Here is a 14,586-nt window from a genome sequence, read left to right on the forward strand (position 1 = left end):
ACATTTACATTTAATGTCCAAAACTAGAATAAGTGTGCTGTGTATATGGAGTTGGCGCACACACCTTCTGGGTATGGTCGTTCCATCAGTGGGAACTAAACAGTGAACAGGGAAACCAAATATGTTTTAAATAGTAAAAGCTGTAGGAGCCTAGTGGAGACCCTCTGTCGGAAGTAACAACCTAATTACAGAATAAATGCTAGAAGCATTCGAAGAATGTAACAACTGTAACACAAATTCTGCAGTATAGGCAATAGTTTATAGTGATGGAAGTAGTCAGGGATAGGGTTAAAAGTGGGACTGAAAGGTGAACGAACACAGAAGAATAGAAAGAGCATTATCAGTGTTGACTTCTTGTGATATGATTTAGGTAAACCTTCCATTTTTAGAATGCAGAAACTATTCCTGCAAGAAGAGACATACGGTCTGCAGTGGGAAAATAATGAGCCATGTGTCAGCTCTTTGCTGTAGACTATGTTTGGCAAGAAGATATTAATGTTCAGAGTATGGACTATTTGTTCCCAAATGTCATTATAGTGAGCTTTATTTTATTTATGCTAATACATAACATTAAAAGGAACTTGAAATTCAAGTTCTTAGTTCCTTTAAGTTGCCTAGTTCCACGATTGGAAGTTTTGCAGCAAGGAAACAGAAAAAGATGATAGTCACATTTTACTGGGAGGGCAGTATTGTTGGTTTGATCAGTTCACTTTGTTATTACATAAATTATGCTGAAATACAAATTTTATGTTATGATGACAGCTATAACGTCAAATAACGTAAATGGCCAGACATGAATTTGTAAAACAGGAGTATAAAATATGTTGATGCTGAACATTTGAGGGAACAATCCAGTAGTGACTTCATACATGTTTCAGTAATAACATCATTTGTCAACAACAATGTTCTCAGTACTTCATCTTTCACTTGGAATAGATACTAATCAAATATATCCCTTGACATTCTGAATTTCCCTCTATCTGTCCATCTGTGTGTTACCTGTTTCTATAATTTTTATACCCCCCTCTTGATTACCACTGTAATTTGTCCTTGCTATATCCATTTTTTCCTTACCATTTCTCTGCCTTTCTTTCATTATCAGTTTCATTTTTGCCCTATAGTTCCTTCAGAATTTAATTCTTATTTACCCTACTGATTACTGACAACTCATTAATTCTGTGCAGTTTGAACTTCACCTGCTGAGTTACTGCCAATTAAGACTCCTCCCTTGCACCATGTGTATTTCTCGATGATTCTTGGGAATGACTTTTCCTTCTCACCAGCACCTGTACACATTCTTTTTCTTAACATGTGAATTTCACACACTTTCGAAAAGAGAATAGTTCAGAAGATACAAAAAGTAGCCTTTTAACATGTTCGGCAGGTTGGTAAGTAGACACCCCTTTCATAAATACATAAAAACAAAGTATTAATATGCATGTGAAGAAGCTCAATAAAGTTGCCATTATGCTGTTTTCATCTGCTAATGTTTATTTATAACTGGCTGCTGCTGCTGCTGCTACTGTTATTGTTATTGTTTTGATTGTCACCCAGACCACACAAGTAAATAAAAACATGAAGGTATGACATTAGGTAACAAATGAAGTGAGTAAAGTATAAATGAACAAGCTCAAGGGGGGGGGGGGGGGGGGAGAGCAATAACGAATGGTATGAAGATAGATAAGAGAGCACTGAAATCAATTGATGTCAACATTGAATAAGCAGTACTGTGTAAACATCATTTCCAATTTTCTGGATTTCTCAGCTGGCACACTTAACTCTGTGCTTTAGCTGTTATCCCGTGAGTGAAAAATTTTGAATTGCTTACAATGAAACTGAAAGTGTAAATTCTGTGTGGCTGGAAAAAATGCCATGTAACTGGAATTTTGGAAGCTCTGTGAGGTTGTTTGTGAACACTGCTGTTGTCTATAAAGAGGCTGCAGTGCCAGAAAACTATTGCTAACTACAGGAAGACCTGCAGAGGACTGACAGTTGAGCAGTTGGCTGCCAGCTGTCAATCACTCTCAAAACCAAATCTCCACTTTAATATACTATTGTCAAGTGGGTAAAATTGAAATAGTATCAGGTATATGTTACTTTTTCTTCAACAATGATTTGAAATTTTATTGACACGACAGCTCACAATATAAGGCAGGACACACAGTGCAAAGCTAAGGACAGCCTTCTTGATAGAAAAAAGCATTCTATGAAAATGCAGTGTACTGATATGTGTACACTGCTCATGTCACTGACAAAGGTCCGGGCATCAAATGTGAGTGTCCTACTTCTGGCAAGTGTGAACCTTCCTACCAACTGTGATAAATTCATTAAGTAAACAAATTTTGAAGGTACTACCAGCAGAAACTGGGTCTTAAGGCTCTCTCTCAGCTGAGAACCATCTATGTGTATTGCCATTACTCTTCTGAACTGTTAATAAAATATAAATTTGAAACTAAATTACCATTTTGGATTACAATACTTCTTGTAATCCAGTAGATATAAAATAATTCTGGGTGCATGGGAGCCATTCTGAACATCATATTCAACCCTTTAAGCATTCAGCTTCATAGCAAGTGCCACTAGTTTGCCTTTCTGCAGATAACTCATTGGCTTCCTTGCTGTTGGGCATTGTTTTCAAAACTGCTTCATTGGTGTAACAGATGAACTGGAACACTAGTGATAGTGCAACAGATAAAGACAAAGCTGATGCTTCATTGTAAGCTACTGCAGGGTGGCGAGTTGTGCTGATCTTCTAAGTGCTTAAGGTCACTTTAATGCTATCTGATTGCATAAAAAAAACCTTTTAATATGTAGATCTCAGTGAGGCTGTACACCCACAATCAAACGGGGGTCACACATAAGCATTATAAAAGTGAAGCAAACGTGGTCTTTGATGGATGCACTTAAGACGTTACTTCTATGGAGGATTTTTGTATCTGCTGCCGAGGGTGATATGCCTCCAGGTAGTATCATAAGCCTTGCCAAAGTCAAAGGAAAAATAAATATAAATTAGGAGATGTTTGCATGGGAAATCTTGTAGTCGTATAGTTGCTTCCATCATAGTAAGTTGATAATGGTGAGGTGTTACATGAAAAGGGTAATTCAAAAGTGGTCACAACCCCTATATTAAATTATTAATACTGTTGAAATTACATAGGTATTAATGACTATTCCTTTGTATGAAGCTGCCAGACAGCAGTCTCCATTTACAGCTATACGTTTCCACTGACACTCGGCGTAACCCCTGAACCATCTGTGAAAAAAAAAAGTTGCCTCCATTGCAGCCAGAGTGACCTCTCATAGTTAATGCTATTTGGCAACAGTAGCCTACATCCACATACTACTATTTATGTGGTTATGACCCTTGGGATTGTCATCCACATTACGAATTTGATGTAATTCCAAATTTGGTGTCCACAAGGTTGCCAGATTGTTTAGTTTAACTTGTATGCTGCCACATGGTTCTCAGATAGCAGAGTTGGATTCCAGTCCTTCTGGGAATATAGAGCATTTAAAGGTAGATGGAAGACTTGATGCTTCATAACATTGTGAATCATATCAGCAGTATGATCCCCTGTTGTCTATTTTTGACAGAAGCCTTGTTGGACAAAAGCTTGTTGTGTGACAGTCTTTTTGTTGTGCCTGTCTGCAATTCAACATCTCTGCTATACAGTGAGTAGCAACTATCCTTTTCATAATATTGTTATATTTCATCCTATGCATCATTGGATATTTTATACATATCCCATTACAGCTAGTTGACTGTTCGACCTAAGAGGTTGACCTAGATTTGGAAAAAGTGTGTGTGTGTGTGTGTGTGTGTGTGTGTGTGTGTGTGTGTGTGTGTGTGTGTGTGTGTGTGTGTGTGTGTGTGTGTGTGGGAGGGGGGGGGATGTCTGCAGAGCAGATCACTAGCTATTTTCATTGTACTTTACCTAGGAGGATATTATAATGAAATGAGTTAGAATGATCCCATAAAAGTGATGAAGTGTGAACTATGGTCTGTGTTGGGATGGTAGAATTTTTGTGATAATGTGAGGCTCTCTTCAGCTAGTAGTAACAGTCCAATAGCACTTCCCTACTAAAGAGCATCTGTTGGTGAGATGTATGATGATGTCAGTGAGACTACAGTATCAGTAACTAACATGTATTGTGAATATATGGTAATCTTTTGAGACTCGTGCACTGATGTCATGACTGCTTTTAGATTAGTGGAGAGAAGTGAGGCATAAAGCATCATTTACAAAGTTATTTGTGAGCTGGGGTTAACGTTTCTCTAGTAATCTATCATGTCGATATCAAACCCTCTCTTGCAGAGGAGAGCACAGTGATCTCAGTTATGTTAAAATCTAATTTTTACAGCATTCATCCAGGAAGCATTTGTGTTTACTGGAGCAGAAAGTCAATTATTGATGAGATTTTTCTCTGTTCTCACATTCTCATTTTGTCATGGGAGGGAATGTGTTGCATAGACATCTGTAATTGAAGGAGGTTCTGTTGATCAGACTGTAAATTTTGCATCTTCCAAACTAGAATCTGCGTCAGACAAAATTGGTGTCTTATGAGCTAGAAGATAAAATTTTAACAATGTATGTCACCTGCCACCTTAAAAATGCACATAAAGTGTAATTGTTTGAACTGCCTTCTGCTTTCAGTGTCTGTTTTTGTACCTGACTTTGCACTTGTTTTCCTGTGGATGGAGATCTAAATGCTGGAGACAGTAATGGTTTATATAACTATCTAACTTGGGCATAGGACATGCTCCTAGGTACCTTCAGATCTTGATGTATTTTTTCATCTATGAAAAATTGGCAATCCTCACACTACGTTGCATGATATCTAAACAAATAGTGAATACTAATCGACTAAAATATTTTATTCTGTGATTGATACACATTGGAGTCACCCTTTCCCCATGGTTGCTGCTCTCAACATCTTGAGGGTGGTGTGTCCAAATTTCTCACCCTTGAACTATCCCATCAAAGCTGGAATATGAGATCTGACTGAGATAGAGTGAACCAATGTTAAGCTTATGCAAACTGCCTAAACTGGTGCTGCGATGAAAATAGTTTTTTTCTTGCCATTAACTCTTTGTGTTCTTTACTTCTCCAGTGATTGTAGTACTTGTAAATGCATTTCATTATGAAGACTTTGTGAAATTAATCAAATTGTGCAGATCATTTGCAGACCACTTTCCACTGTTTAATTTAGTATAGCAGTTGCTTGACATTTTTTGTCATGGTCAGGTGTCTCCTTATGAGGTATTTAGACAGAGTTGTATTATTGTTCACCTTTGTTTCTCTGAAACACTGAAAGCTGTAAGGTTTCGTAGTGCCATTTTGGCTCCACAAATAGCTGTACGTGATTAAAGTAGCCGAATTGTGCTCCATTTTCCTGTGTAAATCTTGTACAGCTGTGACTGATAAGTGCTGCAGATGCCACAGATCAATGTATTTCACACATTCACCACTCCAACTAATAGTGCACCATTTTAGGGTGTAGTATGTAGATTTATACCTTCCTTGTGATCCAGGCAATGAACAAAGAAAAGCTTATCCTCTGACAAACTTTTAATTCTAACAATGTATGTTAGCTGCAATCTTAAGCCATTGTGACTCAATGATTGTTGAATCACCTTCAGAGTATGAAGAGTAAGAGGGGTCTCAGCACTAAGTAAGCCATCAGTTCACGGTGTGCTTGTTGTCTGTGCTTGTAGACAGCGTTCTTCTGTAGGTAACTAACCTGCACAAAAAACTCTTTCATAGTACATCACATATTTTTCCTTTCTGCTGACACCACATTTTCAGAAGTTGTCATCTTGCAATCAATAAAATGAGTAGTAGTACTAGGTGCTGCTCCTATAGGCTCTAGCTTAATTATTTGCTATGTGCATCTAACCAGATTTAGTCTTTGCCTATTTATTACAAGCAGACTGAACAAAGAAATTATTCAAGCCCAGGACACAGCATTTGGCATGGGGCAGGGTCCATAAGTTTCTGTAGGTATGGCATACCCAGCCGAAGCCACTCATTGATGAGATGCCATTGTTGTTGTCGTCGTCGTCGTCGTCGTCTTCAGTCCTGAGACTGGTTTGATGCAGCTCTCCATGCTACTCTATCCTGTGCAAGCTTCTTGATCTCCCAGTACTTACTGCAACCCACATCCTTCAGAATCTGCGTAGTGTATTCATCTCTTGGTCTCCCTCTACGAATTTTGCCCTCCACGCTGCCCTCCAATGCTAAATTTGTGATCCCTTAATACCTCAGAACATGCCCTACCAACCGGTCCCTTCTTCTTGTCAAGTTGTGCCACAAACTCCTCTTCTCCCCAATTCTATTCAATACCTCCTCATTAGTTATGTGATCTACCCATCTAATCTTCAGCATTCTTCTGTAGCACCACATTTTGAAAGCTTCTATTCTCTTCTTGTCCAAACTATTTATCGTCCACGTTTCACTTTCATACATGGCTACCCTTCATACAAATACTTTCAGAAACGAGTTCCAGACACACAAATCTATACTCGATGTTAACAAATTTTTCTTCTTCAGAAACGCTTTCCTTGCCATTGCCAGTCTAAATTTTATATCCTCTCTACTTCGACCATCATCAGTTATTTTGCTCCCCAAATAGAAAACTCTTTTACTACTTTAAGTGTCTCATTTCCTAATCTAATTCCCTCAACATCACCCGACCTAATTCGACTACATTCCATTATCCTTGTTTTGCTTTTGTTGATGTTCATCTTATATCCTCCTTTCAAGACACTGTCCATTCTGTTTAACTGCTATTCCAAGTCCTTTGCTGTTCATCTACTGTTCCAAATGGTCCCAGGCACATGGATGGGATGAAAATAGATAATTTAACAAGAGTCATTCAAGGTACAGTGTGGTGCCAGGGTGTTTGTCAGAAAACCTTTTAACACAGCTGTTGTTATCTTCGAAGATAGGAGTGTCCACAGAGCAATCATTATGAAGATTTAGAAGAAAGCGCAACAGTCAGCAAGAATGTTGAAATAAAACATACTGGTTTATGTTCACATTAACCTGAATGAGTGGATAAAAGCCCTGGTGCAAAGAACATCTCCAAAACATCACTGAAACACCTTGGGCCTTGACTACCCACTCCACAAATTGCAGGTAAAATCCTTCACTGTGCTGTTGATGCATTCACTGCCAGGCATCAATAGAAACAGAGGCAAAATCATGACTTGGCTGACCACACTGTGTGCCTCCAGTCTACTATTGTCCATTTTGTGTTTTTTATGGCCCATTGAAGTGTTTCCCACAGCTAGTCAATCAAAATTAAGTCTTGGTAAGAAAAAGTATGAATTCATTCCCTATATGATAAGGTAATTATAATATTCGTAAAGGAAAACTGGAGTGTAATTTCCATTAGTTAATTTTATAATCGAGTTAGTTTAATGAAGACAGTATTCTGCAGTAATGCATGACTGTGTCAGTAATTCATGTTGTGCTGTTGAACAGTGAACAAAATGAAGAACACATGATAATACTGACACAACAATGTATACATTCTGCTTCACAGATGAAGGAAATGTGTTACAACTATTTCTTATATCCACCTTGGCCCAGTCAAAAATTAGGAATGTGAGTCCAGTGAGAAATTTTCGCTGTGCAAGGTCTGTGTGCAGTTCATTGCATTGGCTTTGTTTTTTTCCACTTTATTTCTTACACACTAACTGTGTTTTTAAAAAACCAATTCTCATGCATCGTTCAGGCATTTCTGCATTGTTGACCTTTTCTTCTGTAACAAGTAGGTGAAAGAAACTAAGCAAATGGAAGTTAAAATGTATTTCATTCATACTTCTGTCAGTTTCTGTAATGCCCTTCTTCCCTCTCCCTCAAACTTCATTCACAGATGTTGGGAGGAAGGAAAAGTTGCATTTATGTGGTCTAATGTTTCTGATTTAATCTCTAGTCATTACATGTGTGGGAGAACAAGTAGTATCTTCTTCAAAGATGTTTTTACAAATTTTTAAGACCACTCCTTCATTTTCTTCACTATACATTTCTTGCAGTGTAACCTATAGGTTTACTTGCTCCTGTAATGTTTCACTACTAACCAGTTTAACTTATAACAAATCACTCAATTGGACCTAATATGGATCACAATAAGAAAAGCAATACTTGAGAATGGATCATGCAAGCATTTTGTAAAATATTTATTTTGTAGATCAGCTCAGCATCACTAGCATCCTACTAATGAATGAGTTTTGCATTTACTTAATTCTAAATAAAAAGGGTTGTTTATTTTTAAATTTCTTCTTGTAGTTGTGCCAAAGAACTGAAACTATATTTCTGATTCTATTGTATATTGTTGAAGAAAATACTAATACTCTCATTTTACAACATTGCTTGTTGGAAGTAGTAGTGCTCCAACTTACATAGCTTAACATGTTATTGAATTGAAGAGATGCTCACCAGTAAAAAGTTGTGTTGCTTTAGTGGCAAGGTGTTAAAGGGTCATTATTAAATTAATTGCGTTGTTCATTCCATTAACTCATTGAGGGGAGATCCTAACAGAAGCAAAACATGTCAGAAATATGGAACACAGCATCAAATTTTTAAAGATAATTGGATATACTAATACTTGTCACAAAATATGTGTGTGTTTTGCTGAGTTGTTGTTGTTGTTGTTGTTGTTGTTGTTGTTGTTTTTAGACTGTTGGGAGCTATTGTTAGTAGTTACATATGCCTTAGACATACTGTGATGTGCATGGCTGTGTCCGAATCACATTGCTTAAAAGAAACAAAAAAGTAAGTAAAAACTGCCTGAGGAGGAACTGTGCTGCATGATAATTTCATCTGTTACTTCACTTCCTTTGTATTTGATTTTGCTACACTAAAAAGGCAAAATGTATTTTCCAACATCGAAATAAAATCACAATTCATCATGTATCTCATTCAGTTGTAAGTTTTATTTCTGCCTTAATTTTGATTTGTTATATGTAGACAAAATTGTGGCCGTAAATGAATGTGTAATGCTTGTATGCTTTGGGCTTCAGATTAAGTACAGTAACTGCGTTAAGCTTTCTTGGCAGATTATATATGTGTGCTGATTTGTGTCAGTGCCTTGGTATGGTACAAAATCTGTTTTATAGGAGAAATGAGTTTGTACTCCATTCATCTGGTAGACTGTTTTTCGTTCTTTGTCATCAATAGTTTTTTTATGTCTCCAAGCTGAAAAGGCAATATTCTAAGTGATCAAGTATTCAGTAGTGGCTGCATATTAATCAGCCTATTCTTTTATGTGTAAATAATCACAGAGAAATAATTCACACAAACTTCGGTAGTCACCTTGATGACTTACCTTCACCAAGTTCAATGTTTTGTTTTGATACAAAAATCAAAATTTTTTCGAAAAATTAATAGACATTGTACTTTGTTCAACATTTTTAATGATTGACTCTTTGATAGGAGCAGATGGCAGCATAGGGTACAGCTGTTTCCCTCGGGGTACATGTTCATGACTTTAAAACTTAACTTTGCACTATTCACTGCACAGAGACTGAAATGAAATTAGTTCGTTCTGTAAGAGCTGAACTATCTTTTCATTTGTATCACTTACTACAACAATGTTTACTAATATGTGGAGAACTGATGTGAATATTTTATTTGCCCAGAACCGGAACTCTGTGGGAGCTTCCACACAAGAAAATGTGAGCTAGGTAGGACATTAATACTCTGCTAGCACATGCAAAGAGGCTTCCTGATTCCCATTTGGTTTCTTTACAAGTAACTAATAATTAGTATTCATAATCATCCTTTTATTAAGTTTTCCAATCAACCTACTATTCTCTAATGCAACAAATATAAAAATAAAACTTTTGTGTTTGTCAGGGTGAATGTGTAAGCTTCAATCACTGTGCTGAACTTCATTTGGCTATGGCTGACAATAATTGTCTCATTGAAATATCAAAACTTATAAATATCTGATTTTGTTAGTCAACCATATACCACTGTAAACTGCACACTCCAAACATACAGCTGAACCCACTTGTGTGTTGTTTCTGTGGTGACGATGGAAGTTCTCTACTGACCTCTCTTTTTGTTGTCATAAATACTTGGAGTGTTAGTGTTGTTATGTAATGCAATGATCTTTTTCTTCATATTCTTCTCCAAAATTGTTTTATTTGGCCTTACTTTTACTACATCAATTGCTTCCTTTCAGATTTCAGCATTGTTTCATCACAGCTTCTTTGGTGTGCTATATATCTTTGTTACCTCACAAATTTCTTATGTAGGAACTGTGGTTCATGAAGATGTAGTGGTTACAGACAAGAAAATATTAAATAGGAAAGAAGGAAGGAAGGAAGGAAGACTAGGGTTTAATGTCCCATCAACATTGAGGTCAGTAGAGATGAAGCACATGCTCAGAATGTTTCAAGGATGGGGAAGGAAATCAGTTGGGCCCTTTTAGGAAAATCATGGAAAACCTAAATCTGGATGGCTGGAGGTGGATTTGAATCACTGTCCTCTCGAATGTTTACTAATGGTAATGCTTTGTTGACAACAGCAGAATTCTAAGGAGCATCACCAGATACAGTACTGTTGACAGCTTTTTTTCATGTTTGGCCTTAAAAAATCTACAAATAACTTTATGTATACATATCATCAGTCATTTTTATAATAATCTTCTGTCTTTTGGGTTGAAAAATTGGGGAAAAAAAAGTTTGGGAGAGAATGTGGCAAGGTGCTTGAATGCACCAGTAGTAACCCATCTTCCTTGCATGAAGTCAGTGAAGCTATTCCTTTGTGCAATTCTCATAGCCCTGCTTGAGAATGTGCCCAGAAAAAAAGCCATGTTTCATCAAGCCATACCGCTTCAATGAAATTTGTCGCATATCTTACTTAAAAATGCCATACCATGCATATAAGTTAATGATTTTCCAAGCACTGGCTGCTTCTTTCTGCATTAATAATATTGGACATCATGACTTTTACATCCCCAGGAAATGACTTGAAATCAGCAATCTGCTTATTTGAACATTCTTTTCCTGGAGATTACTCCTTAAACATTTCTTCAGCAGTATATTACAACAATGTTTATATTTGTATTGAACTTGCTATAGTTCTTTGGTCATCTTACTGATGGAGAGAAGCAGAGAACCACCATCTTTTTCATTTCAAAGTAGACATGCCATGTGTTTACCATTTCTCTAGCTAACTTTAATGTGGTTGTGATTTCCTGGGCAATAGGGTGATGTTAAACCGTTACACTCTCAGTATTTTATGAACTTTCCTCTGACACTGATCGGTACCACACTAAACACACGATCAATAGTAACAATAAATAATGAACACTCATAACCAGTTGACATTAAAACATACAGTCATACCACACAGAAAACCATGTGTCTTGTAACTGAAACTAGTGCAGTTGTAATGATGGAGGGTGAAGATTCTGCAACGATGGGTGCTTACTGTGGCTAGAAGTTCTGGGTGATTGGCTGAAAATATGGTGTGCCCCTGCATTAGTCTCTTCAACTACTTGTTTTATTGCTGTCAATACCAAAATAATTTTGAATGATATATGTTAATTGAAAACTTGTTAATAAATTTCATCTACTGTCCTTAAAGCATTTTTATTCTGCCAGAGTGCATTTCAGAGTCACACCTCCATCAGGGCTTTCCATTATGTTGTTATGTCATCATTGTAATAAAGGTCCACATAAGAACAAAAAGCCGTGATGATGCTGTGACTTGGAAATGTACATCTATGTCTACATCTATATGGTTACTCTGCAATTCACACTTAAGTGCCTGACAGAGGGTTCAACGAACTATATGCATACTACTTTTCTACCATTCCACACTCAAATGGCGCGTGGGAGAAAGGAACACCTAAATCTTTCTGTTCGAGCTCTGATTTCTCTTATTTTATTATGATGATCATTTCTCCTTATGTAGGTGGGTGTCAACAAAATATTTATGCATTTGGAAGAGAAAGTTGGTGATTGAAATTTTGTAAATAGATCTCGCTGCAAAGGAAACCACCTTTGTTTCAGTGACTGCCACCCCAACTCGCGTATCATATCAGTTACACTCTCATCCCATTTGCACGATAACACGAAACGAGCTGCCCTTCTTTGAACTTTTTCGATGTTCTCCGTCAATCCTACTTGGTAAGAATCCCATACCATGCAGCAATATTCCAGCAGAGGATGGACAAGTGTAATGTTGGCTGTCTCTTTAGTGGGTTTGTCGCATCTTCTAAGTGTTCTGCCAAAGTGTAATGTTGGCTGTCCCTTTAGTGGGTTTGTCGCATCTTCTAAGTGTTCTGCCAACAAAGTGCAGTCTTTTTTTTTGCCTTCCCCACAATACTATCTATATGGTCTTTTCAATTTAAGTTGCTCGTAATTGTAATTCCTAGGTATTTAGTCAAATTTACAGCCCTTAGATTTGTGCGATTTATTGTATACCCAAAATTTATCGGATTTCTTTTAATACCTATGTGGATGCCATTGCACTTTTCTGGGTCTGCAATTCAGTGGGTTACTCCTATTTCCCTTCTTGAATATTGGTGTGACCTGTGCTACTTTCCAGTCTTTAGGAACAGACCTTTCGTCAAGTGAGCGGTTGTATATGATTGCTAAGAAAGGTGCTATTGTGTCTGCATACTCAGAGGAACCTGATTGGTATACCATCTGGACAGGAAGACTTGCCTTTCTTAAGTGATTTGAGTTGTTTCACAACACCTAAGATATCTACATTTATGTCACTCATGCTAACAGCTGTTCTGGTTTCGAATTCTGGAATATTTACTTCGTCTTCTTTCGTGAAGGAATTACGGAAAACTGTATTTAGCAACTCCACTTTAGTGGTACCATCATAGCTAACATTTCCATCGCTAATCATGCAGTGACTGTATTGACTGTTTTTTGCAGCTGGTGTATTTTACATACGACCAGAATCTCTTCTGGTTTTCTACCATATTTTGAGCCAATATTTCATTGTGGAAACTATTAAAACCATCTTGCATTGATGTCCGCATTAAATTTCGAGCTTCCGTGAAACTTAGCCAGTCTTGGGGATTTTGCGTTCTTCTGAATTTGGCATGCTTTTTTCGTTGCTTCTACAACAGTGTTCTGACATGTTAAGTGTACCATGGTGGATCAGTCCCGTCTCTTTTTAACTTACGCGGTATGAATCTATCTATTGCTGTCGTTACTGTATCTTTGAATTTGAGCCATATCTGGTCTACACTTACATAATTAGCTTGGAAGGAATGGAGACACTCTTAGGTAGGCATCAAGCAGAATTTTTATCTGCTGTTTTAAATAGTACGTTGGCATAATAAAAATTCAGTTGACGGAATTTAATACTAAATTTGCCGTTTATTTCACTGTATCAGTTTATTAAGAATAGCCATGTTGGCTCCCATAAAAATATATAGTAATTCTTTGGTACATCCGAAGAACTGGTATAAGCCCATGATGTTGGCTGATGCTCTCCAAAAGAAAAATGTGGGTTCTTTTACAGTGCTCACTTGTACTCACATATATCTTTCAACTTAAATACTTTGCTTCTGCTTTGCAGTAACCCAGCAATAAAATAATTCTAACACTTTAGCAAAATACACTAATTTAAAAGAATTAAGGTAATTCTGTTAATGAAAATTGTCTTGCATTGTGGAATACATAATTTTATCTTGGCTAGGTCATTCTGTGTGGTCCATTCTTTTATTATCAGTAAACAGAGTTACACTGTATAATAAATTATTAATTTCAAAGTCCTTGATAGTATAAAGTGTATCCTGAACAGCTGTTTAGCTCCATTAAAGGAACACACATCGCTATAGTTCCTACTTCTTTTCAGTTCTATGTTTTGATTTAGTTCCTCTTGATGAATTATTTCTGTTGTTGTTGCAGTTATGTGATAATTTCAAAATATTGTGTGCATAAGATTGTATCTTAATATAATATATTTCTATCTCTGCCAGAATCTTCACGTGATCCAAGCCCCAAACCATCACGGAGTATCTCAGTTGAAGATGTGAAAAGAAACCTTCCAATCATAAAAGAAACTTCTGAACCTGAGAAAATGCAACTGGTCCAAGATGAAAATGAAATGGTTCAGTTCACTGGAAATGCAGCCAATGGCACCCGGAATGGGCAAACTACATACTGTTTTCCATTGCCTCAGCCAAATGATACAAATACTAAACTGAATGGTTATCTACTTGCTGAAACAGCGATTGGGGCTACAAAGGTGATTAATTCTCATTAATCTTGTTATAGATTAACACAGAGTAAATCTAGAAATAAGGCTGTCACAGATTTAACTCTAAATACAAATTTACACTTAACCTTGATATTGGCACCTGTGTGGAGAGGATTTTATAGTTTACTCCCTTTGTTAATTGTAACAGTAAATTAATTCACAGTAAATGCTGCTGTGCCTGTTCTCCTTATGTGACCTTACTGTCGGCAGTTGAAGACAATAACATGACATTTAATGATGCCTTGTTGGGGTATTGTTAATTACAAAAAAAATTTTTAATCTAAATCAAAGAAAATTTGTATTTAACTTCTCTGTTAGAAATAAAACGTATGCATGTCAC

At 36.8% G+C, this 14,586-nt stretch overlaps 1 protein-coding gene across 4 annotated transcripts in view; it reads left to right on the forward strand.

Moving 5' to 3' along the window:
- The window catches only part of LOC126161850 (sodium-dependent phosphate transporter 1-B), a 282,548-nt gene that overhangs the window by 248,229 nt on the left and 19,733 nt on the right, over positions 1-14,586 (forward strand). For all 4 annotated transcript variants that reach the window (XM_049917956.1, XM_049917960.1, XM_049917957.1 and 1 more), the window contains one exon: positions 13,966-14,234. In XM_049917956.1, coding sequence (XP_049773913.1) covers positions 13,966-14,234 — 269 coding nt within the window. The remainder of the gene's footprint in view (positions 1-13,965; positions 14,235-14,586) is intronic.

Source organism: Schistocerca cancellata, chromosome 2 (genome assembly GCF_023864275.1).
Source record: "Schistocerca cancellata isolate TAMUIC-IGC-003103 chromosome 2, iqSchCanc2.1, whole genome shotgun sequence".
Lineage (NCBI taxonomy): Eukaryota > Metazoa > Arthropoda > Insecta > Orthoptera > Acrididae > Schistocerca > Schistocerca cancellata.